The sequence below is a fragment of the Setaria italica genome, chromosome VI (genome assembly GCF_000263155.2).
Source record: "Setaria italica strain Yugu1 chromosome VI, Setaria_italica_v2.0, whole genome shotgun sequence".
NCBI classification, from domain to species: domain Eukaryota; kingdom Viridiplantae; phylum Streptophyta; class Magnoliopsida; order Poales; family Poaceae; genus Setaria; species Setaria italica.
The window spans coordinates 30,471,001-30,495,476 of NC_028455.1; the positions used below are offsets into that span (position 1 = coordinate 30,471,001).

The 24,476-nt window shown below is 44.1% G+C and overlaps 3 protein-coding genes across 7 annotated transcripts; 2 read left to right on the plus strand and 1 right to left on the minus strand.

Annotated features, from left to right (window-relative positions):
* Positions 1–4,702: 4,702 nt before the first annotated feature.
* Positions 4,703–9,101, plus strand: LOC101764385. The gene is made up of 7 exons (XM_004973606.4): positions 4,703–5,142; positions 5,793–5,877; positions 6,030–6,158; positions 6,233–7,030; positions 7,357–7,714; positions 8,435–8,516; positions 8,600–9,101. Exons 1-7 carry the CDS (start codon positions 4,963–4,965, stop codon positions 8,804–8,806), a joined length of 1,839 nt encoding a protein of 612 aa, XP_004973663.1. The 5' UTR covers positions 4,703–4,962; the 3' UTR covers positions 8,807–9,101.
* Positions 9,102–12,673: 3,572 nt separating this feature from the next.
* On the plus strand, positions 12,674–18,018 carry LOC101765189 (pentatricopeptide repeat-containing protein At5g65560). 3 transcript variants are annotated; one of them, XM_004973608.3, is made up of 5 exons: positions 12,674–15,125; positions 15,421–15,769; positions 16,868–16,941; positions 17,062–17,286; positions 17,742–18,018. In XM_004973608.3, exon 1 carries the CDS (start codon positions 12,838–12,840, stop codon positions 15,061–15,063), a length of 2,226 nt encoding a protein of 741 aa, XP_004973665.1. In that variant the 5' UTR covers positions 12,674–12,837; the 3' UTR covers positions 15,064–15,125; positions 15,421–15,769; positions 16,868–16,941; positions 17,062–17,286; positions 17,742–18,018. The 3 variants fall into 3 exon arrangements, with proteins under 3 accessions (XP_004973665.1, XP_022683241.1, XP_022683242.1); XM_022827506.1 differs by lacking the exons at positions 15,421–15,769; positions 16,868–16,941; positions 17,062–17,286; positions 17,742–18,018 and adding an exon at positions 15,312–15,413; XM_022827507.1 differs by lacking the exons at positions 15,421–15,769; positions 16,868–16,941; positions 17,062–17,286; positions 17,742–18,018 and adding an exon at positions 15,278–15,397.
* Positions 18,019–18,193: 175 nt separating this feature from the next.
* Positions 18,194–23,140, minus strand: LOC101764786 (protein DJ-1 homolog C). 3 transcript variants are annotated; one of them, XM_022827508.1, is made up of 10 exons: positions 22,870–23,140; positions 22,592–22,792; positions 22,143–22,292; positions 21,880–22,059; positions 21,330–21,407; positions 20,686–20,886; positions 19,905–20,042; positions 19,360–19,827; positions 19,027–19,248; positions 18,194–18,557 (listed from the first exon to the last, which is right to left on the minus strand). In XM_022827508.1, exons 1-8 carry the CDS (start codon positions 23,068–23,070, stop codon positions 19,615–19,617), a joined length of 1,362 nt encoding a protein of 453 aa, XP_022683243.1. In that variant the 5' UTR covers positions 23,071–23,140; the 3' UTR covers positions 18,194–18,557; positions 19,027–19,248; positions 19,360–19,614. The 3 variants fall into 3 exon arrangements, with proteins under 3 accessions (XP_022683243.1, XP_004973664.1, XP_022683244.1); XM_004973607.2 differs by lacking the exon at positions 19,027–19,248; XM_022827509.1 differs by lacking the exon at positions 19,027–19,248 and having other exon boundaries at positions 18,194–18,590.
* Between the last annotated feature and the right edge of the window lie 1,336 nt (positions 23,141–24,476).

The following is a 24,476-nucleotide window of genomic DNA, read 5'->3' on the forward strand; positions in this document are numbered from 1 at the left end:
TTAAGCTTAATCAATAACATTTACAGTAAAAAAGAGAAATTTCATATACGAATGATACTTTGTCTAAATCACTAAAACTTATCAAATTAGAATTTTTCTTATAGATTCTCTTATTTTGTTTTGTCAAATAATATGAGTTAACATGATGCGTAGAAGAGATAACTTTATTTAAAATAAAGGGTAAATAATAATGAAAATGATGAATAAACATTGTTATTATTCTTACAATCTATATAATAAGGATGACGAATTTACACGTGTTATATCAACCTGCCATTTATACCCATGCCATCGCTTTACTCGCTCCATCACAACAATCGCATCCTGCTCCTTTCCTTTTGTAATGTCAGATCACAATCACAAATTATTTTTCATATTATATTTCCTTTTCTATCTTATGAAGATATTCTTCTATAATTTCTTTTATGCTTTATAGGTCAATTGTTTCCATAGCTATTTTTTCCCTTCTTCCTCCTACCACCGCCAATTATTTTCATCTATACCCACAACCGCAATGATGAATTAGGCAGTGCGCTTTGCAATATTACTATGTCAAAATTTTAACCGCAACATTGCAAGATTTATCATTAACTTTTACATAGAATCTAATATAAATTATGATATTGATTTTTGATATACATCGATGCCTGCGTACATCAAGAAGATCACAATACTCATGTTGCTACATCAATAATATTATATTTGTTACCCTTTCCTCGTACTATATGATTTACTTAACATTATCAAACATAGGTCTTTTAGATGGCAATGCTAAGCATCAAGCTTCACAGTGATTGAGCCCAACATGCTAAGCATGTCAACTTTTTTCTGAGAACTCCAATACAACACAAGATATCTCTCACTCAGCACTAACTTTATTATGGCTATCCTTAGACAACATTACAAATCATCACATATTTTCCATGTGACAACCTATCAAATACCTTCTTCTTTAAGTTTCTAGCATTAGAATATTCATGCAGATAGTATTATCTATTTCCATTTTGCTATTTTTCTAAAAAAAATATGGAACAACCCCTTGTTTCTTTGTCATGATTATTATCCTAGACCCTTGATCAAAGAATAATACTAATAAATAGAATGGTGTGGTTGGACCTAAAGATCTAGTATAGTGATTAGAACATAAGATTGTTTCAAGCAGTTGAAATATAATTATAGGCCATAAGGTTACTTGTTATCTATAAATTTGTCATTCATCAAATTATTTAGTTCTAGATACTTCCACATGTTTGATTTTTTTCTACTAGAATTCCATCCTTCGCTCTCTTGCCACTTTGTTGTCTACCTTGCCACTAAATGGGCAATTTTGGGTTGACTTTTGTCATGAATGAGCAATCATAGTTTCTGGCGTTGGATGTATTTTTTATGACATTTGAGAGATATATTTTGCCAAGTAGATACTTTCATATAAATTATGGGTAAGTTCTTGAAGACTACACTTACCTTATAACATATTCTACCAAAATTTCACATTAATAAGAGAAAACTAAATGCATTTAACAGTCTAACCATTGTGGAATCAAGTTATTGTTGTTTAGATAATTCTGAAATTAGTTAGAGATATAAAATACAGTTATGGGACCAAGTTTTTGTGGTTTAGATGGACACCACCTCACATCTTCTACATCAGCCAACAATTAGCATAGACCCCTAATACCAAGGCGTAATAAGTCAAAGGATCGGAGATGACACGAACACAATTGTGCTTGTGCAGCATTATCGCCTAACTATTTCGTCTCGAAGCCCACACGTGCGTACTATTTTGCTCTCTTTTGTTTGAAGAGGACCTGGACATACATTGATACGTTCAGCCTGTTCGCTTCAGCTTATTCAGCTGGCTTATCAGCCACCAAACAGTGTTTTCCTCTCACAACAAATAAGCCGTTTCAGCTTTTCAGCCGGCTTATAAGCTGAAGCGAACAGGCCGTTGATTTTGTAGCCATGTATGCTCATCGGCCATGGACCACGGAAAACCTATCCATCTTCCGGAAGGTAGAAAGGCCATTCATCTTCCAAAGTTTGAGATGCGTGCGTACTTCGTGCGCCGTCGGATGCGCTTCTTTCTTCCTCCGTGCGTCTCTCCGCTCCTGAGCGAGCGCGCCGTCACGCACGACTGAGCCGCCGCCGTGGACCTTAGGGTTCGGGTTCCGGGGTGGGGCTTCTCCAGTGTGGCTGCCGGCTTAGAAGGAGGCTTGGGGTGGCTCGTCGGTCCGGCAGTGGAGGCGGGCGAGACGGCGGTGAGGTCGGCGGCGGGAGACAACCGGATGGGCAGGTCGGCGCCGGGGGCGACGAGCTGTGCTGGCCAGAACCGATGCGACGGTGGTGGGCGCGGGGCAGAGCGGTAAGGCGGTGACGACGTCGCCGTCCGCGGGTGGTGGAGGCGAGCGGCGGGGAGTCAAGCGCCGATTGGGCGGGGGTGGCGATGGCGAATTCGGCGGCGGGATCGCCCCCGAAGCCGAAGAGTAGGCCGGCGGGGGCGGGGGAGCATCGGAGGTGGAGACGATTCGACGGTGGCGGCGGCAGGTCGGGAACGGCCGGGGCCTAATGGGCCGTGCGATGGTTAGCTTCCCTTCTTCCGTGTGATGTATAGGAAGCCCCCATGGACCACGCGTATTTCTTCTTGGATCTACTCAACATATGCGCAATAACATGCTTGAATCTGTGACTTGGCGTTAAGGCACCCAACCAACCACACATTTGCTCAGCGATTCGTTAAAAAAAGATTTGCTCACTGTACTTCATTCTGACCGTGCGTGTTTTGACAGAGTTGGCCTGCAGAAGCACAGTAACCGTAATAAGCATCTTCGCGTTGTGGCAATAATGGTGATCGAAGCCTGTTGTACCAGCGTTGCCCTGAACCTGAAGCGTTGCCCTGAACCTGAACATTGTTTTAACTTCAACTCCCTGCTGCAGGATTTGCATCCAGCGTTTGGTGTGGGTTGGTCGTGTGCAGGTCAGCAGGTGCGAAACCGAGCTGTACCTGAACAGAGGAGGCCGCCAGAGAATGCAAAGCGTGATCATGCAATCATCACTCGCTCGTCCTTGGGCTGACAGGCCTAACAGCTTCATGTGTTGTCAGGGAGTCTTGGTGCCGGCACCCCGATCGCTTTGGCCATCCGGTCCCTGGTTAAGCTGTCGCTTTGGTCCATCCCTCTCTACATGGCCACTCTGACGAATGCGGTGTGCACGGTGCACCGCACCAGTGACCGGTCCGGTTAGAGTACTTACGAGGGCTTCTCGCTCAGCGTCAGGTAAGCACTCATTTTTTCTCGATCGTGCAGTTATGGTCGTCCTATTTTTCAGTCCCTCGTGTTCAGAATATTGAATCCAGGATTGGAACAGAAAGGGATGCCAATTCGTCGGCAGGCCGGGCGTGTACCAGCTACGATCTGCAGGACACGTCTTCGCCGGACGTCCGTATCTCTATACCCGCTGTCCACGGTCTACCTCGTGCTGCTGTAGACTGCAGTAACACACGTTCTTCGTAGTCTCGTAGAGGTGCGTAAGCATTGATAGGAGCGGCGCACCGGCAGTAACGGTGGAGTACGGCGTACGCCTCTACGGTGTGTGCGCGCGTCACGAATTCAATGGCGCGACGCGTACGCACGACCTGACGGACTGGTCAGGCTGGCTGATGTACCCATACCCGCTGCGCCTGTGATCGATGTGCAGAGAGCAGCAGACTACCCGCCGCCGGAGGGCGTGGCGAGTGAGAAGGCCGTGAACCACCGCCGCGCGCGGTGGTGGGACGAGCACGGCACGGCACGGGTACCCGCCGCCGCCGCTCGCCGCGGCGGCCCCGTGCCCGTGTGGCGTTCCCTTGCCGGCTCGCCACGCAACAGCGCGGTAGCCGGCGCGCCGTACCGGTGGCTTGCCGGCCTGCCTGACCAACCCGACCGCCCCCGCCCATAGTGGCTCCGCGGTATTGAAACAGGCCCTTGATTGGCTACCAAACCCCGCAATGGCATTGTCGATTTGTCGCTGGATTACACTACTGCGCGCGTGCCGCCAAAATCCACGAACATTTTTCACTTTTGCATCAGCGTCGCGCCTTCATTGTATTTCTTGTCGACCCTACCGGTTTAAAGGTGATCGATCGTCGATGGATCCTGCAACCAGATCAAGGTCCGGCGCCGACGTCAGCTCGGCGGAGGCGGAGGCACCGAGGTTCCCCGGCCCGTCGGGCACCGTTGGCACCTGTCCCCCTGTGGTCACACTGCTGCATCTGCATGCCCCGCCGCGGTGTCAAGCCTGCAGCGAGAACGGACGATCCCCACCTGTCACCCGGCGGCGGCACACGCACGCTGCCACGCCCTCGCCGCGCGTACGGCGTATAGCCGTATACGTAGCAGCATCGATCGGCCAGCGGCTGGTTGGTGGCTGGCCGGTGAGCGGTGAGCCACCACCGTCCGGCCGCGGCCGTGCACCCCGGTGAGCAAGGTCAGGCCTGCCACCTCGACTGACTGACTGAGAAACTCCAGCCAACGCCGTGAAAAAGCACAGGAATCTCGGTGCCTGGAGGGTTTCACCGCTGATCATCAGGGTGGTGAAAAAGTACGGCGGTGCAATGACTGTGGTAGGCATAGGCCGCGTAAATCCCAGCGTGATCGCAGTTATTACTAGGACAAGCCCCTGCCCAGCCCACCACGTTGGCGTCGGCCTCGAGATCCCCCACTGCGCCTCTGCCGGTAGTGTCTCGTGGCGGCGTGGCCACCGCGCGCGAGCGGGGCGGGGGCGAGGGCGAGGGCGATCGATCCGTGGATGGACGGATTCATTTCCCTCCCACCTCGCCTCTGCTATTAAACGCCACCCCCTCGCCACCCGCCATTTTTAATACCGCGCGCGCCTCTCGCTGCGCCGTGCCGTGCCGTGCTGTCTCCGCTGCCTCTCGGCGCTGCGGCTGCTGCTGCTCGCGCAGTCCCTGTGCGGTGAGAAGGAGAGATGATGGTTGGTGATGGAGGTGGCCGCGGCGGCGGCGGCGGCGGAGGCGAGGGGGCGGTGGTGAGTGGGAGGCGCGGGGCCGTGGAGGAGGAAGGGGAGGGGGAGGCGAGCGGGTGCTCGGCGTCGGCGAGCTCCACCAGCCGGGGGAGCAGCGCGCGTGGATCGTCCGGCGGCGACTCGGTCAGTCATCCTCTCCTGCCTGCGTTTCTTGGTTTGCTCGCTCGCGTTCGTTGCTGCTACTACCTTGCAGCCGCTGCTGCTCCACCTCCACGCACTAGTGCACTACCATCATGGCGGAAGTGCCAAAGATTTTGATGGAAACAGGGAGGTAATCGGCGCGCTCGATTGATCGTTTCGATTTCCCTGAGCATTTTCTGATAGAGATGACGAACCAGGCAGGCATCATGATCAGATAGCATAAATGCGTCGTTTCCCTCTGTTTTTTTTTTACCCTGTTCCTGATGACTCCCGGTATCCGAGGTGGGATCGATGTTGGGTGACTACGGATTAGTGACAAATTCTTTTTTATGCAAGTGGTGTCACGCTGATCTAGGTAGTCAACGAGACAGTACACCTAGAGATGCCAATGCCCCGATGGTAGGGACAAGAAGCAACAGGGTTAGATAAGATACTGTCCAGCTACACACTGTAGCAGATACAGTTCCATCTCTGGTAAACCCCACTGTGACGAAACAGATGGGGGCCCTAAACCTTGGATGCTGAAATCCTCACTGCGTTGCTCTTCTTCAGACCGATCGCTTCTTTGCAAATTGCAACTTTTTAGGCTAGTGTAGGATGTGCTGCTTCGTCTAAGAGAATTGTTAGTGCAGCCTCTAACCAGGTTCGTGCGCCGGGGCGGTCGGCTGGGGACGGGTCCGGAGCCTGACGAGAGGCTCACTTCCTCCTCGTCCTACGGTGAGTACCATGTGGTCAACAGCTCATCGCTCTTACAGTTTTGTGTACTGTTACACTGTTTCATTGTCTTGCTTGTACACTGTTGTTGTTTCTTTGCTTGTTAATGCACAACGTCACAGCCATTAAAGCTGATGGACTTTTGCCTTCTGAAGCTTCTGCAGGTTCCACGGAGCCACATGACGAGGAGGACGACGGGTCATTACAGGGGGGCAAGGACAACAGGTGGGTACGTGCACGGCTCCAAGGACAGGCCAAGAATGCAGTGCCCCGTCCTACCGGAGGTAATATTCTTGAACTTGGTGATGGTCTGTTGGTGGTTCATGGGTATAAGTTATGCTCTTATCCTGTTTGATAGAATGCCAAGACCAGCGGCATCGACTGGGGGCTGTTCTTTTCCAAGGTAGGAAGGACCGGGCACAGCGGCCCGCCTCGGTTGATTTTGGCTGCTCTGGTGTTGCCAAATCCTCGACACATTCTCCAGGGTTCCCTGTCAACGGTGTCAGGGTGATGAACAAGGGGTTGGGTGTGTCATATTCGTCATACAGCAGGCCAGACGTGTTGTCTAGTCCAGGGACGCCGAGCTACCATCGGCGTGGGACGACAATTGTTGGGTATCAGCAGGGTCCGAATTCCGAAAGAGTGATCCCGCCTTCGGCCCGACATAGAAGGCATCCAGGAAGCAGCATGGTGCTACCTTATAGCAGTGGGAGGACACTGCCATCAAAATGGGAGGACGCAGAACGGTGGATCTTCAGTCCAAACCCCAGTAATGCACTTGGGAGGTCAGTCCCGCAACTCTGGCGGCCCAAGTCCAAAAGTGGACCTCTTGGACCTACTGGCAGATTTGGTGGGCCATACTCGTCTTCTTCATCATCGGCTCTGTTCCTTGAGAGTGGTAGAGTTGGAAATCTCACTGTGAACTCACCTTACTTGGCTGGAGTTCTGCTACCAGAGCATGTTTGTGCGGGCGTCATGGACTCTGGAAGGGATCTGAGTGGAGCATCGGGTGAGGATAGCAGCAATGGACGAGGAGGCAGGTCCGGTCAAACGAATGGTCGGTACCCTGCTATGCAGTCTACCAGGGCTTCTCAGCAATTTGGTAGTGCAACTGAGTCATATCAGTCATTGCCTACTTCCCATGAATCTATACATGGTACACGTCTTATGTTCTTAAGCACTATATTTTTTCAATCTTTCTTCAACTTTTCCGTTATTGTTAAGAGTACCATTGAAAAATTTAGACCATAAAACATTATTTGGTTCTTGAATGCATCCAAAGTTTGATGAAAAAAAAACAATGTAACAAAATTTCCTATTGAAGTAAAATATTGCTCGTAATTTATGTTGATGGCCACCTTGGTTCTTATGTTATTGGGCACTCAGCAGAACAGAATGCATTCAACCTTATTCCTTATAAAGTATGCTCAAATTTCTCAAGGGCCATTAATAACCTGTTGAAATATCGTTTTCTGCTTGCAGATGGACAAATTGAAAGCATAAAAGACTCTGCCGCTAGCAGTACCCCTGTAATTGTGAGGAAGGATGTGGCAACACAAACAAGCCCTGATATAAGCAGGTCCTCTTCTTCCAACATGAGATCTTCATTCTCCCGTTCGCTATCAGCACAACAAGTCAAAGAGCTGGAGAGTTGTTTCTCTAAGCTTGAGATCAGGGATGTGCAGGTGGATGATCGGGTGACTCTGACTAGGTGGTCCAAGAAACATGTCACCCGAGGCTTTGACAAAAATGCAACCAATATTATAGAGTGGAAGAAAAAGACAATGGAATCTAAATCGTCTGCCTGGGAAGTTAAGGAAACTGCTAAGTGTATATCTAAGTATGGAGCCTCTATTACTGTTGATCCTTTTCAGATATAAACTCGAACCAGGCATAACATTATTTCTATGCATCATATTTTAGTATTGGGCTAACTACTTAGATATTTACTTCATGAAAATTGTGCAGCATATTCTTTTATTATCCTTTCTAATATAGTAATATGTTAGCCTGCGTATGTAGAGACCAGAAGTTCTCTTCCATTATCTAAATAATATGCACGCCTCAAATATGTTCTTTTCACTCTACATTTTTATGTAACCTTTCATGGGTGAACTTCAAACTCTCGTGTTTTTCTGTTACTAAGACATAACTATTTGGGTTTAATTTTGTGAATTGTAATTCATATTCGTTCTAAAATAACTTACTGATGCAAGCAAAAGACTGAATTTTGTCCTCAAAGGCTCAAATTAATATAATAGTGTCCAAATTAGCTTTTAGGAGTAGGTACATGGATCATGTCAGTTATAGTTTATACAGCAACAGTGTGCTTATTTTATTTGTTCCTCTTTCCATCACATATGGGCCCATCTGAGTTTGATTTACACTTGTTGTGCTAGTGCAGCTATACTCTATCACCTGTTCACTGAATTTTGCTGCTACTTTTTATCTTTGGTGGATGGTCTATCATCTAATATAGGGATTGAGAAGATAATGAGGCTGTAATACATTTGATGTGTTCTATCAAATGCTGATGGATGCATTTCTTGTTTGTTTAAAGGATGGAGGGAGAGGAAGCAAAAATGACTGCATGGGAGAATATGCAAAAAGCAAATGCAGAAGCAGCCATACAAAAGCTTGTGGTATGCTTTCTTTCTGTATTTCTTTATAGTTGTTTCCTGGCTGCTAGGAGGTTTGATATCCCCTCATACTTGTGTTTCTTCAGATAAAACTTGAAAAGAAAAGACCATACTCGCTGGAGAGGATTTTCAGCACCCTTAGGTCTGGTCCTCGGAAAATGCAGGTGTTACGCAGTACATCAACTGCCAATCATGATCAGCATATCTCCAGGACTATCAAAACCGCGCCACACCTCAGCAAGAATGGTCAAATGAGTTCGTTGAGTGGATGCTTCACATGTCATGCTTTCTAATTCCAATTTTCACGTCTTTGCAGTTATGATCTTCTCCTTCCCCATATGCTTGGTGGCAATGATTGTCCAAAGTGCTTTCCCCATCTCTATTATAAGTAGAATGTAATATAATCATCTGTACCAGTGGATTTCAAATCTTCATTTTCTAGTTCTTCAGGAATTATGTAATAGTATACCATATTTGTGTGGGAAGATGATTGCAGTAAATGTTGCTATTCAATCTCACACTTGCATTTATGTTGCCTTCTATGACAAAACATTTGTCAGTTCTTGAATAATTTAATTTTCCATCTCATATATGAATAGATTGAACACGCAAATAAACTGACAAATGAAAACTCGTATGCTATAGGTTCAGGGAACAAACATTTGCTATAGACAACATGAGGAATAGGTTCAGGGAACAAACATTTGCTATAGACAACATGAGGAAACCAAAAAAGTGCTTTTGAAAACGAGAGTTTGGATAGTCCTGCTAAACTATAAAGACCACATATCATTTTAGGCAAGAGTTATTAGCCCTTGAAAATGCTATCCTTCTGCACTTGCATACATTTATGTTGTACCTGTATGACATGTCCTGTTCCTGGGAACTTTACATTTTGGTCATAAAACTAAAAGTGCTCTGTAACATAATTTTTGCTGTTTTCAGGCACATTTATGTACATTCAGATAATAGAACCGCGATTCCGTACCTTGAATCCATGTGTGTTTTACCCTTCACATAATTTTTGCTGTTTTCAGGCACTGTTATTACATTCAAGATGAAGTGCAGAGGAAAATCAGAGCCTTGTCAGTAAGGAACTGGGGCCTGCCAAACTTTTCATCCAATGGTCTGTCTTTAACAGGGTTCATATTCTGGATTTTTTCCTCTTCAGTTTTGATTCTGCCAGGGTAACATAGTAGACGCAAAATGAGAGGAGCCGCTGTTATTATGTGTGCTTTTGTGAATTGTGATTGTTGGTATCTCACCTCATAACAATAAAAGGGTTCCTCTTCTGCTAGTCTTCCAGTGAATTGTTGTTACAGAAACTACCGGAGTGTAGGAATTATAGTCTCGGAAAGATGAGAACCATTTTATGACTTGGGTAAGGTCGTAAGCAGTCGGACACACTGGCTGAGTGGCTGGGCTTCACACAGGAACGACGAGCTCGAGCAAGGTTCTGGCAACGACAAGCTTGAGCGCCACGTCGACGAATTCGTCCGCGTGGCTGAAGATCAGCGCGAGCGCAGGCAGGCTCATGGCCGGCATAGTTGAGATTGAGCTTGGCGTCGGCGTCCTCGTCCAAAGGAAGAGGAAAAAGAAACTAAACCAAAGGAAAAACCATCTTTCCTGGTGGGAGCCTGTCCACCTCATCCTTCCTAATTTTTTCCTCTCTTTCTCTTTATCCTCTCCCTCTTCTTCATCCTCTCCTTGATCAATATCCAAAAATTACAGGGGTTTCATGGGCTGCACGCGTGTAGGGGGGGGGGGGGGAGTGGAGCCCCCTAGCCCCTCTTAGATCCACCCCTGCTTCTATAAGCATGCTTTTGGGAGAACCAGGCATTTGGGAAAATTCCAATAGTAGTAGTAGAAGAGAACGAAAAACTGACTATGGCGTGCAAGGCACTGGATGTTTTCTATGACATCTGAAGATTTTTTTTAAAAAAAATCAATGGCATAGAGAAAACTATCTCAAAGATCACGTGGAAAATAGAAGGGTTCACGTCTCAACATCAAATAGAACTTACCAGTTAGCAATCACTTAGACATTTATCTATTTTTTTAAAAAAATAGCAAGTTTTATTGATTTCAAATAATCACATTAAGATGATACAAGGAACTTAAAATAGTCCTTGCCTCTACATAACTAGGATGCAAACACCCTTACAAAAGAAAATATAAGACACCGACACACACTAATGGTATTCAATTTGTGGAGTAGATTGAATCTTATCAAGAGCATAATGAAATGATCCGATCCAGATGTCACACGAGGCAAAAGGTAGATCTTTAGATGTCCTAAATATGTCACCTTTTACTAGGAGCGATGCAACATAGATTTAGTTAGATCTTCAAGTACAACCCAATTTGATCTTCTTTTCAGTAAATTTCATGTTAAATATTTCTATTGAAGTATAAATGAAGTGTCACTCTTCACTATTATCTTAGCCATTTAGGATGAATTATTTAGTGCATGCAAAGATCTCGAGTTCAAATTAATTAAACAAAATAATCATACCTAACTTATATTTCCACGTTTGAGGGGGATGTGTTGAAATATAAGTGATGGTCTACCTTAACCTATCAGTTTAGGTTTTCTTTTTTATTGATAGCCACACCCCTGGCTTGTCCATAGCCAAAGAACTTCATGGCAATAGGCAATAGCCATTTCTTCTATCTTGCTTTTGTTCTTTGAGTAACTTCTTCAAAATCCTAGACGTAGTTGCTCAATACAAGTAGGTCCTTCATAGATTTTGAAGAATATAATACGACAATGAAATTAAAGAGAGGCTGAACAAGATAACAATAGAACAATAAACATGTAGTTGCACACACATTTTCCTTATAGAAACCAATATTTTTTCGAAAAGGGAAATTTTAATAGAAACCAATAAATATCCTAGAAATTATTTCTCAGGTGTTATATTATTTCTTCAGGGACGCTTATGTTGGAATTTTCCATCTATAAATTTTAGAAAATGAGCGCATCATATGCTTCTGTTTTATTGTATCAAGAAGGATAAATAGATCTCAATTGTTTGAATTCTTACAGAGAGAAAACAAAATAAAAAAACAACAACAACCTTATTTGTTTTCATGCCAGCAGGATCTCCATCACAAAAGTACACCACAACAATCAAACTTGTTCCAAATAGAACTTTATGTTTTTTCTTATTAAAATCCTGCAATATTTGAAGTATCTAAAAGCAACATTCGAATAATACTTGAAACATTCTAAAATCAAAGATGCATCGTCAAACCAAATCTTGAAAAAAAAATGAAAAAAAGTGGATGCAAGGAGTTGGCAATGCACTCGATCATATCTTATACGAGTCTAAAAATGGAAAATGATCTAGAATATACCAATTTGTGCCATTAAAACTATTGCAAGTTTACCAACAAAAAGCATTCAAAATTAGGAACTACAAAATTTCAACAAATAAACAGGCTAATGAGGTCCCATGTGGTTCAAACAAGAACTACAGTACAAACGGCCCTCCCACGGCTTGCTGACGCACATCAATTTCCTCTTTGATATGTACACCTGCATTGCATTCGCCGTTTTTTTTCCTTAAAAAATACGCCTGTTTCTTTCGTTCAAGATTGTAGGGGAAGTGTACATAAGCAAAGCCGCCACATTGCATCTCTAATTCTTCGGATATGGACCGAGGGAACGCTGCCACCAGTCCTCAATCGCCATTCCATCCTTCGGCACTTGGATCAAACTCCTGACTAGGTGTTCATGTGCATCCAAACCTCACACGCGAACACATAATGCAAACAGAGGTGTGATGCTATCTCCTCCTCTTGATCACACAAACAGCAAGTGGTGTTGCAGGGCCAGTTCCTTGCAACCAATTTGTTAGCTGTAAGAATCTTACTTTGCACAAGTAACCATGCAAAGAATTTATGCTTTCTTTCGGTATGAGCTTTCCAGATTGAACTGCCACTGAACGTGCTGTATCAATCTAAAAATATTGTTATGTACGCTGAGCGCTCCAGCAGTTCAATACCAGACAATTTCATCCGGCCTGTCAGGTACATTTTTTGAACCAAGTTTTGTGTTATTTTACACATTTATTTTTTTATTATTAATGCAACATGGACTATGGTTCAAATGAACCCATTCTCCCCTAGCGCCCGAACCGGATCGGCTCAGCCATTCCAACACCGGGCCCAATTTTCAGTCTACTGACTAGACAACCCTGGCCCTGGATCCGCCTTCCGTCTCTCTACCTCCCCACCTCGGCGCCGCCGCCGCCGCCGACGCCCATCTCCATCACACGGGCCCGGCAATGCCCGCCGCCGCGCCATAGGTCACCGCGCGATGCCCCCGCCCGCGCCCGCGGCGCTCCCCCGTCTTCTCGCGGCCATCTCCGCCGCCGCCTCATCGCCCGCCGACCTCCGCCGCCTCTCCCACCTCCTCCTCGCCCCCTCCGCGCCACCGCCCCCCATCCGGTGCCTCAACACCCTCCTCATGGCGCTCGCCCGCCACCGCATGCTCCCGGACATGGAGTCGCTCGCCGCCCGCATGCCCGCCCGCAACCTCCGCACCTACACCACCCTCATCAACGCACACTGCCTCGCCGGCGACCTCCCCGCCGCCAAGCGCCACCTTTCCTCCCTCCTGCGCGCTGGCCTCGCACCGGACTCCCACGCCTACACGTCCTTCGTCCTCGGGTACTGCCGTGCAGGGTTGCTCACGCACGCCTGCCGGGTGTTCGTGCTAATGCCGCTACGGGGGTGCGTGCGCACTGCGTTCACGTACGCGGCCCTGCTCCAGGGGCTGTGTGGCGCTGGGATGGTGCGTGAGGCAATGGCGGTCTTCTCCGGGATGCGGCCGGATGGCTGTGCCCCTGATCAGCACGTGTACAGCACGATGGTGCACGGGTTATGCGGGGCAGGACTAACTGGAGAGGCGGATGCGCTGCTCACAGAGGCAATGGGGGATGGATTTGTGCCTAATGTTGTTGTATACAATGCTTTGATCGATGGTTACTGCAGTACTGGGGATCTGGAGCTTGCAGTTGGGGTCTTCGAGGGGATGCAGAGTAAAGGGTGCTCGCCGAACATCCGTACATATACTGAGCTGATATGTGGGTTCTGCAAGTCCGGGAAAGTAGAGAGGGCTATGGTGCTATACAGTCGGATGGTTGAGGCAGGTTTAGCTGCAAATGTGGTGACATACACAGCTTTAATTCAGGGGCAGTGCAATGAGGGGCACTTGGAATGTGCCTTTAGGCTGCTTCACTTGATGGAGGCTAGTGGGCTGGTCCCTAATGAGTGGACTTGCTCAGTGTTGGTTGATGCTTTGTGCAAACGTGGGAGGATTGAGGAAGCTCAACAGTTTCTGGGGTCTCTTGTTCAGAAGGGAATTAAGGTGAATTATGTTGTCCACACCAGCATGATCGATGCATTGTGCAAGGTGGGAAACTTTGATGCTGCTCATAATCTGATGCAGAAAATGGCCACGGAGGGGTTTGTGCCAGATGCCCATGTGTACAGTTCACTTATTGATGGACTATGCAGGGAAAATAAGCTGTCGGAAGCAATGCTGCTGTTGGATGATATGATGGAGAATGGAGTACAAGCAAATGCTGTCACATATACCATTCTTATTGATAAGTTACTGAAGGTGTTTGGGTCTGAAGGTCCAAAGAAGATATTTGATAGGATGGTTATAGCAGGTATAAAGCCCGACGTTTTCACTTATACAGTATTTATACGTTCCTATTGTCAAGAGGAAAGGATGGATGATGCTGAATCCATGATGGTCCAGATGATTGATCTTGGTGTTTGCCCTAATTTAGTCACGTATAACACATTGATTAAAGGATATGCAAATCTTGGAATAGTCAATCAGGCATTTTCATATTTTAAGATCATGGTTGATAATGGGTGCAAGCCAAATGAGGAGTCTTACACAGTTCTTCTGGAACTGCTGCTAAAGAAAAATTCCTCTGGTGACATAGTTGCCAACGCTGTTAATGCATGGAGAATAGCTGACATGAAAGTTCTCGATGGACTTCTGGAGGAGCTGATTAAGCTTCAGGGCACCCCAGCCAGCTATATTTACGATTGTTTTATTAGATGCTTGTGCAGATTTGACAGATTGGAGGAAGCAAAAAGTTTTCTTGCAGGGATGCAGAGTGCTAACTTGACCCCAAGTGAGGATGTGTATACTTGTATCATAGAATGTTGCTGCAGACTGAAATTGCTAAAAGAAGCTTTAAGGTTTCTTGATTCAATGGCCAAAAATGGCTATTTACCACATTTAGAATCTTATAGGTTTATTATTTGTGCTCTTTGTGAGGAGGGAAATTTTCATACTGCTAAAAGCATTTTTGGTGACATACTATCAAAGGAATACAACTGTGATGAGATTGTTTGGAAGATTTTGATTGATGGTTTATTACAAAAGGGAAATACTGCTGACTGCTCTAGTCTGCTATCGTTCATGGAGGAACAGAATTATCGTCCTAATGCTGCAATATATGCAAGGCTTAAAGGTGAAATAACAGTTGCAAGTGAAGTTCAGGAAATTGCTACATGAATTCATATGGACAAACCAACCAACCTTAGTGTTGATTTTGATGGCCTATGAATCTATACAAGGTACATGCCTCATATTTTCAAGCACTGTGTATATTCTTTCTTTATGTTTTGGTTAGCATTAGACTACTGTTGAAAATGTTGAATGTTGATGATAGAGCATTGATTCTTGAATACGTCTATGGTTAATGTACCGGATTTTCCTATTGAACCAGACAGTTTTAAACGGGTTAAATGTTTGATGGCCAGCTTCATTCTAATGCTATTCAGCACGCAATGCACTCAAACTTATTGTGTGCGATCAAATTTCTTGGGGGGCATTGATATCCTTTTGAAGCAGCGCTTTCTGGTTGTGCAGATGGATGAATTGAAAGCATAGAAGACTCCGGCACTAGCAGTGCCCCTGTAATTGTGAGGAAGGATGTTGCAACACAAACAAGCCCCGATATAAGCAGGTCGTCTTCTCCCAACATGAGATCTTCATTCTCCCATGCACTATCAGCACAACAAGTCAGAGAGCTGGAGAGTTGTTTCTCTAAGCTCAAGGTCAGGGATGTGCAGGTGGATGATTGGTGACTCTGACTAGGTCCATGAAACATGTCAGTCAAGGCTCTGACAAGAATGCAACAAATATTAGAGTGGAAGAAAAACACTGGATTCTAAAGCCTCTGCCTGGGAAATAACAGAAACTGCTAGGTATTATCAAAGTAAGGGGACTATTATTACTGTTAACCCTTTTCAGGCATATTATTATTTCTATGCACTACCTTTTATTAGAGTAACTATTTTCTGTTCAAAAAATATTAGACACATGACACGGATACTTCATAAAATAGCAACATATTCCCCGATTGTCTCTTCTAATATGCTAGCCTGCTGACAATGCAGAGGCCAGGAATTTACATACATTTTTTTTAAAAAAATTCTAGCCTGCCTCAAATTTGTTCTTCTCATACTGCATTTAATAATACCTCTTCTTGGTCTTGGGTGATCTTTTTTTAAAGAACCGGTTACCCAGCTTATATAATGAGGGGAGCAGCAGTAAAAACATGGTACAAAAAGGCAAAAAAAAAACCGAAAGGACAAAAGGGGAGAAAGGGGTAAAGGGAGCATCATGGCAAGGTGTTTGGCCCCAGCAATGCTCTAGCTCTGGGCTTCATCTTGTATTTTCGAGATAATTTGCATCACTGGCCTGACTGTTTTGCTCTTTCGAAATGGTCTATATCATGAGCAAGGTGAGGGATCACGTTCCTTTTGCCTGATTGGTACTTGACCTGTGCATAAGCTGCAAATACCAGTCCACCAAGGAGGAGGTGTAGATCCAGCTTACAGATAGGAAGAGGTCGTGGGCTCGTGGCCAATCCACGATAGCTTTGGCTACCACGCATTCTGAGAAAAGATGTGAATCTGTCTCCAGGTTCCATTCACGGGGTGCAGAAATAATTGTTGGGACGGGCCAACCATGGATCTGGAGCTGGTTGGCAGTCCAGATGCGGTTCTTGGGTGATCTTCGAACTTTTGTTTTCCTATTACTTATGCTGAGTTTTGTGAATTGCATCTATACTCATCCTAAAATTACTTACTGATGCATACAAAAGAATGAGGACGAGTATTTAACTAATATAATGTTTTCAAATAGCCTTGTGAGTACATAGTTTATACAGCCACGGTGCAGCTAGAAGTTCCTCTGTCACCTGTGCTGTAAAATCTGCAGCAATTTCTTATCTCTTTTGGATGTCAATCATGAAATATAGGGATTTACCATATTCTGTCAAATGCTGATGGATGTGCTTGTTTCTTTCAAGGATCGAGGGAGAGGGAGCAAAAATGACTGCACGGAAGCATATGCAGAAAGCAATAGCCGAATAAAAAGCTTGAGGTATGCTTGTTTCTCTGTTTCAGGGTTTAGTTTTCTTTTTTTCTCTTTCCGCCCGCAAGCTTCATTCTTGTTTCCTGGCTGATAGGAGTTTGATATCCGCTCATATATGTGATTCTCCAGATAAAACTTGAAAAGAAAGACCATACTTGCTCGAGAGGATTTTCAACACCCTCAGGTCTGGTCCTAGGAAAACGCAGGTGGTACGCAGTACATCAGCTGCAAATTCAAGATCAGCATTTTCCAGGAGTATCAAATGGCACCACACCTCAGCAAGAATGGTCAAATGAGTTTGTTGGGTGGATGCATCACATGTTGTGCTTTCTAGAGATATAGTTCCATGCTCAAGTAAGACGTATTCAGTTTTTACTGTTGATGAATAGCATTCACTACTTTTGTAGTTGCAGATATGGTTTTTCATTTCTGCATATTTGGTTGCAATGACTGTCCAAAGTGTTTTCTCATGATCTATCATAATAAAAATATAATAGAATTTGCTGTAGCACTGAATTTGAAATCTGCAGTTCATCTTTCTTCAGAAATGATTCCAAGAACAATGCTACAGCAGATTATCAGCCAGCAATATGAACATGAGATAATTGACATCTTCCCTACCATAGAGGAGTAAAATGCACATAGTTCACGCCATGTTGCTGGCAACAATTTGGTGATAGCACAGACGTGAGAGAATTAATATCACTAGACTTGAAATCTGAATTTCACAGTACGATATTAGAACCACATAATTCTGTACCTTGGATCCATGCGTGCTTTAATCTTAACATGTCTTTTGCTGTTTACAGGCACTGTTATACCTCTCCAGATGGAATGTAGAGGAAAAAATCAGAGCCTTGTCAGTAAAAAAAAAAAGGGGGCCTGCCAGTTTTTCAATCAAATGGTCTGTCTACAACAGGGTTCATATTCTGGATATTCCTTTAGTTTTGATTCTACCAGGGGAGCATTTTAGTAGAGGCAAAACAAGAGGAAATATTTTTCTCATGCATTCTTTGTGAATTGTGATTATTGGTATCTGACCACAGAATAATAAAAGAGCCCCTGTTCTGCTGGTCTTCCACGGTATTGCTTTTACATTAACTATCGCCGAGTATATCACATAACATTCCAGTCTGAGAGCTGGGAATCACATTGTCACTTGGGTCAGGAGCAGGACAGACACACTTTGCTTCACCCCCAAAAGGCATATTGTTGTAACCTTAAGAGTGGCGCATGCAAAATAAGCGAGATTCTGTTATGCTAACTGCTAAATTCAGTAACATCACCCGTGTGGAGCTCATGTCCCGCTCAAACACAATGCATCAGCAGTACACAGAGAGGTCAAAACGACTACTGATAAATTAGTAATACACATCAAGTGAGGTCAAAACAACTTATCATTAAAAAACGCGATGCGCAAGTTCCAATTTAAGCAAATACTGATTCTTTTGTTAGCTTGCACTCATAAAATCCAGTATTTGGGAACGTGCAGAGTTAGATAAGCTTCTCAGACGAATGCGCGGATTGTACAAAGCAACATTTAAGGGCTTCAAACCGCAGGAAATTTCCTCCAAACCAATACAGGCGCACTGAAGACAGTTAAGTTTCCTCTGGATGCGCATAATCTGCACATAGCATGCAGTACATCAGTTAATTTCCTGCAAAGGGTTTTCATTTCTGTAAATTTTAGAGCTTGAAATTCCTCAAAAAAGCTTAAGGCCTGTTTGGTAGAGCCGCAGGGTTTTCATTTCTGTAAATTTAAGAGCTTGAAATTCCTCAAAAAAGCTTAAGGGTCTGTTTGGTAGAGCTCTTGCAGCTAATTTGCTTCTGATTCAGAAGTAATTATGTGTCTGAAAGTGATTCTTTATATTCTCTAGGTTAAATATTCAGAGAAGTAATTATGTGTCTGAAAGTGATTCTTTATATTCTCTAGGTTAAATATTCAGAGAAGTAATTATGTGTCTGAAAGTGATTCTTTATATTCTCTAGGTTAAATATTTAGAGAAGTAATTATGTGCCTGAAAGTGATTCTCTCTCTAGCTTAAATTTTAAGAATGAAGTGATTCTAGCAGAAAGTGAATCAGGAGAAAGTACTTTTTCAGCTTCCAACCCTTCTAGTTCATTAGTTCATTTAAGAGAATCACATTATGGAATCATCCTAGAATCACTTCTCTGCCCTCTGAAAAGGGAGCCTGGAAGTTGCTCCGGGAGCTCTGCCAAACAAGCCCTAAGCACTTGAGAAGGGTACGTGCATTATTTCGATAGTGAGATGTCACCAGATTGTTGTTGACCTCAAGTTACAGATATATGCTGCTTCTGCACACAAAAATATGTTTTCTTTTTTACCAAAGAAAACTTTCAGCTAAGAAAGATCATGTATGTGGAAGCAAGAAGTATTCATGCCTATCAACATCACATAGAACTTACCAGTTAGTAATCACTCTGTCATTTATCCACCAACAAATGACTTCCACTGAAGCTTCCCAGTGTAAATTTGGTCCATCCCAACATATATAGTGGATCTGGAAATTTCAGTCCAGCTGTCCAGAAAGGCAACAATAGAGGACTCTCTTGCTGTCCCAAAAGCGTCAGGTCACTTTTTTAAGGAGCACAGATAGCCAGGTCTTCGATTACAACCATAAATGTGTTGCATATGTCATAGTTTCAGCAATTCTTGGTGTTTCAGCTCTTAGGGTACTCAAAAACTATTCCATTCGCCACACTTTTGGCTCGTCCATGGCCAAAAAATTTCCTGATGATAGCTAGGGCAAAATCAACAGCTGTCCCAATCCCCTTCCCAGTAATCAAATTCCCGTCAATCACAATCTTTGATTGGTCAATAACTTGGCATGTGAGCTCATTGGCTACATCAGGATGAGCTGTCACTATTTTATCCTAGGTAAAATTCCCAATGTCATTTTCCACTTCCACGGAATATGAGGTGCCATGAGTTTTGAGTCCTAGAATCTCACCTCGAGTAAACCTTGCTGCTGCAAGATCTTCAAAGAAGAACAGATCCCACCATACATCCTGCCAGCTTGTTTTTGTTCTTTGAGTAACTTCTTCAGGATTCTTGACCTGTGCAGCCACTCAGCTCCAGCAGTTCCTCCCTGAAAGGTACAGCATGCAGTTGCACATAACAGCATTAAGTTCAAGTCAGTTTAACATTAAGTCCCCAATACTACACCTAAACACATCAAAATAGTTTGATAAGAAGATAGGGATTCATAATTGAAGAACACACATATTTTATCTGAGAAACACACAAACTTGCTACGGACAACCAATATGCTGAGATACAACAGCATACTAGCATGAAGTTGCAAACAAAGTTACGCACAGTTCTTATATTCTACTAAAAACAAGACAAAACTACTACCACAAGATCAATATGCCAGACAACTGATGCCATAAAAACTATAAGCGACATCTGAAAACCAGGCTCTATTGAAAATGCAAGAATGATATTATCTTTTTTAAGCTTTTGTTCAATAGGATCCTTTCATAGTAAACTAGCTCACATCTAATATATATCTAGATCAACTCTTGTACAAAATGAGCTAAACTTGACCATGATATGTTAGACACGCACCGACTTTGGAATAACATGACATCATCAAAAGGATAAGGTGCGGTGGTGGGGACAATTTTGTCCCACATCTGTGAATTAATTAAATGGCAGATATCTTGTTGAAATGTGTGGTGCCATTTATGATCTTCCAAATAAAAAGATGAACTGCCAAGAAAACTTACAGGAAGAATAATTAGATCGTAATTTGAATCAGACGCACTCATAATGCTTTTATCAGCAACAATCTTCATCCTTTGAGATCCAACAATATTTGGAGATTTTTCAACTGAGGCCAATACCACATTTATCTTTGCTCGTCTTAAAACATCAACCAGAATTATGATCTCCATCTCTTCTGACCCATTTGCGATTGGAATTAGAACCTGTTTCCCCATGTCAAATTAACATCAATGATATAATAAACAGTCAACCCTCCAGCAAAATATACCTGAAGCCAATCAAACAATTTCAAGTATTTTGCCCATGCATACAAGCATGACTGAACTTCCCAAGATAACTAGATATGATAAACAATAGCATTTGAATGTGAACAGACAGATCAACTATTTTGTGTGCTAGGGAATGTGCAACCGAACAGAGCTAAATCAAGGCTATACCTTTAAAGAAGAATAAGTAAGAATAGCAGACCAAGTTGTGCAATAATTTACTATGATTTAGTGGTTTTTAAATAACAAATGATTTAAGCAAACCAAGATTTGGTCAAATTTTATTCAAGTATGACGCCCTCTACAGTATGACATAAATCCTTGGTGGAGGATGAAACCATGCTTGACATGACAGAGCATGCATTCTAAGGTGTACTCACATGAGGGTTGTGATCAACAGACCACTCAAGTTCATTGACTTCTGTGCTCCTTTCAAGGTCACCATCAATTTGTGTCATCTGTAGGGAATATACAAAAGAACCATCAGCATTAATAAACCAAAACTCAGTAGCTTGAGTAGCCAGTCGGCCTGAATAAACTGAATTTAAGAAAAAAGAAATGAGAATGCAAAGGAGGAATTTCAAGTCTTTAATTTTTATTAATTTAAGGTGGTTGGGGAATAGAAACCATGACCTTAACCATCACAATTATCAAACTTAATTTCTATGTAAAATAACCTAATCATCTAAAAGAAAATAAAACTCGACGCAGGGAGAAGATGTCCCCCTTTGTCTTAAGAGAGCAGAGTATGGAATGCTTTATGGAGGTATTCACACGGCCTGCAAGCACCTGGGTTGCCAGCCTCTCAATTGGAGGCTATACCAACTGAATTATCACTAGGTTCTCTCACCAGCTAAAAGACTATGATAAATTGATAATTAAAAGCTATTATGTGAAATAACAAAGATATTAAAGTTTCTTCTGACAAACCAAAACTCTGTCCACATCTTCAGCTGCATGAGGCCCAAACATTTGCTCAACAAATGATAAAGCGAACTGGAATGATGTCCCTGGCCCACGACTTGTAGTGAGCTCTCCTGAAACCTGAACATTTGATTCGACAGCTCGGAATGTAGGGAGATATCCTATAAAAGATGGGTGACAGGTGATCTTGTAAAAAGAAGGAAAAAATGTCAGTAGATGAGAACCCAAACATTGGGAGACTGAATTTATCCATATAGTAAAATGGCCACCTTTTTTCTCTTGTGGAGACCCCACGGCATTAGAACAACTGCAGGTGCAGCACATATAGCACCATACAGTCTTTTCTCCTCAGCCTGACGAACCATGATCCTCTGAAGGATATCACTGTCTCTCAAACGCACTGAACCAGGCATTCCTCCCTGAGCACATCAACTCAAGAATCAAATAAAACATTCTAGACACTGCCAGCAAGTGTAACACCACAGCACAAAAAGGTGAGAGGTTGACCACTTGTCGTCAGCCACCAAAAATGAGCAATCATGAAGACAATAGCACAAGAGTGAAGTATTGCCAACATTTCACTATTTCAGTGTTGTCTCAAACACTAGAATGTTCCTAAATCAATTTCCTGCTAATTCCAATCCTCAATACACCAAGCTCCACAGGAACCATTTATACCACGTACAGTAGATCAGTAAGAGCAGAGAATGCGAGTTACCGGGAGAGCCACGAGGTCGAACACCTGGTCGGCGCAGGAGGCAATGTGCGTGTCCGCGACGATGCGGGAGCCGCAGGACGCCTCCACTTCGAGGCCATCCTCGACGGAGGCCAGCGTCACGTCGGCGCCGGCACGCCGGAGGACGCCGGCGAGGATGACCGCCTCCATCTCCTCCGTGCCCATGGCGATGGGCACGAGAACCTTCATCATTATACAAAGCGCCGAAAGTTAGCCTCCTGATGCTTGCCATCGACGGAGGTAGAGAATGGAGACCAGACCTTCTTCTTCGGACAGGGCGGCGAGGAGGAGACGGCCGTTGCGGTGGCGGAGAGCGTGGGGGCAGCCCGCGCCGCCACGGAACGCGGTGGCGGTGACCGAAGGGAGGAGTGCAGGGAGCGGTTCGGTGGATGCAGCGGTGACCGTGCCTCCGTGGCGGGAGGCGCGGTCGGGGAGAGGAGGGAGTGCCATGGAGAGAGCATCGTGAAAGGCGGGGTCGTCGGAGCAGCGAAGACGACGAGCGTCGGCTGGGACTGGGAGCAGATGGATAACGGCCGCTCCAATGAGAAGTCCGATGTGGCGTTCATTTCTTGGTGAATGAAAACCGAGTTGACCCCACCTGTCAGTGTCGGACCGTGTCGCGTTTCCTCCAACTGCCGCTCGTCGCGAATAGCAGGCCGTTGCTGCTGTGTGAACTATGGTTAAAGCGGGCTATGGTGCCGCTTTAGCCGGCGTTTAGAAAGGGTCCGCGCTAAGCTATTATCATTTGTGCCGTTATGGCAGCTACGACTGTTAAAGGACACTTTAGCCGTGCTAAATAGGTTAGCGCTAGCAGTAATTTAGCACCGCTATTTCCATTTCTATACTGCCAGATAAAAATGTGAAGGCCAGCGACATCCATGACCATTTCCCAACCATGCGATGTAATGTCATCTCACCTTGACACACACGACCCTTTTCCTAGTCTATACTTTGCTTCAATTCAACAATGCTATGGATAGGTGTGGCGTTGTTGGCTCAAGTTCAGCCACAACAATGTAAATTGCTGGAGCTGATGCTAATTCAACAGGAGACCTTTCTTTGAAGACTTGTGTTCATCACTTTTCTTAATTACCATGTGTTTTGTGATCAATTTTTGTATTTTCTATAAAAACGCTATTTGTTATAGCTGATGCGCTATAGCTTCGCTATAGCCTTTTAGCTGTTGGGAAAAAGATGCTGCTATTTCCCATAGCCTGCTATTTAAAATTATGGTGTGAACCCAAACCGAGATTCACTAAAAAAAAAAGGAGATTCAGCGTCTCATGGAGCAAGCCCATGTTATCATATTTCTTCTTTCATACAGCTGTCCTCAAATTTCTGCAAAACATTTTTAAGAACTGCTTCTAAATTGTTTTACATTCCTATAATACTACACCGGCATTTTTGTATAAATGTCCTTTCGCTATGTGCTTGTAACTCCTTTTCAACTGCGTTAAAAACATCTTAAGAAGTCCAATTTACTTCTCTAGAAGGCAATGGTAATAGTGTAATAAACATAGTCTATAATTTATCTTTTTATTTAACCCTCCTTGGTAATACCAAATTATCAACATTGTAGTCGGTTCTTGCTATTTACTAGTTTTAAACGTTCAATGGCATGGATTATGTTTCGCCATATGTATACTACCTCCGCACCTCACTGATGGAGAAGTCTATGACAAATTAGTCGCAAGAAAGCAATAGTTTCGTAGCTGCTCATCTTTACATTTTACCTCTCTTGCTTTTTAGCGTTGTCATGAGATAAGCCTCAAAAAATCATTTGTATTCTATGGGGAGTCTCTTAGGATTGGTGTATTAAGATAAGACCATAAAACAACCAGCGACAGCACCCTAGCTACTTGGTTTT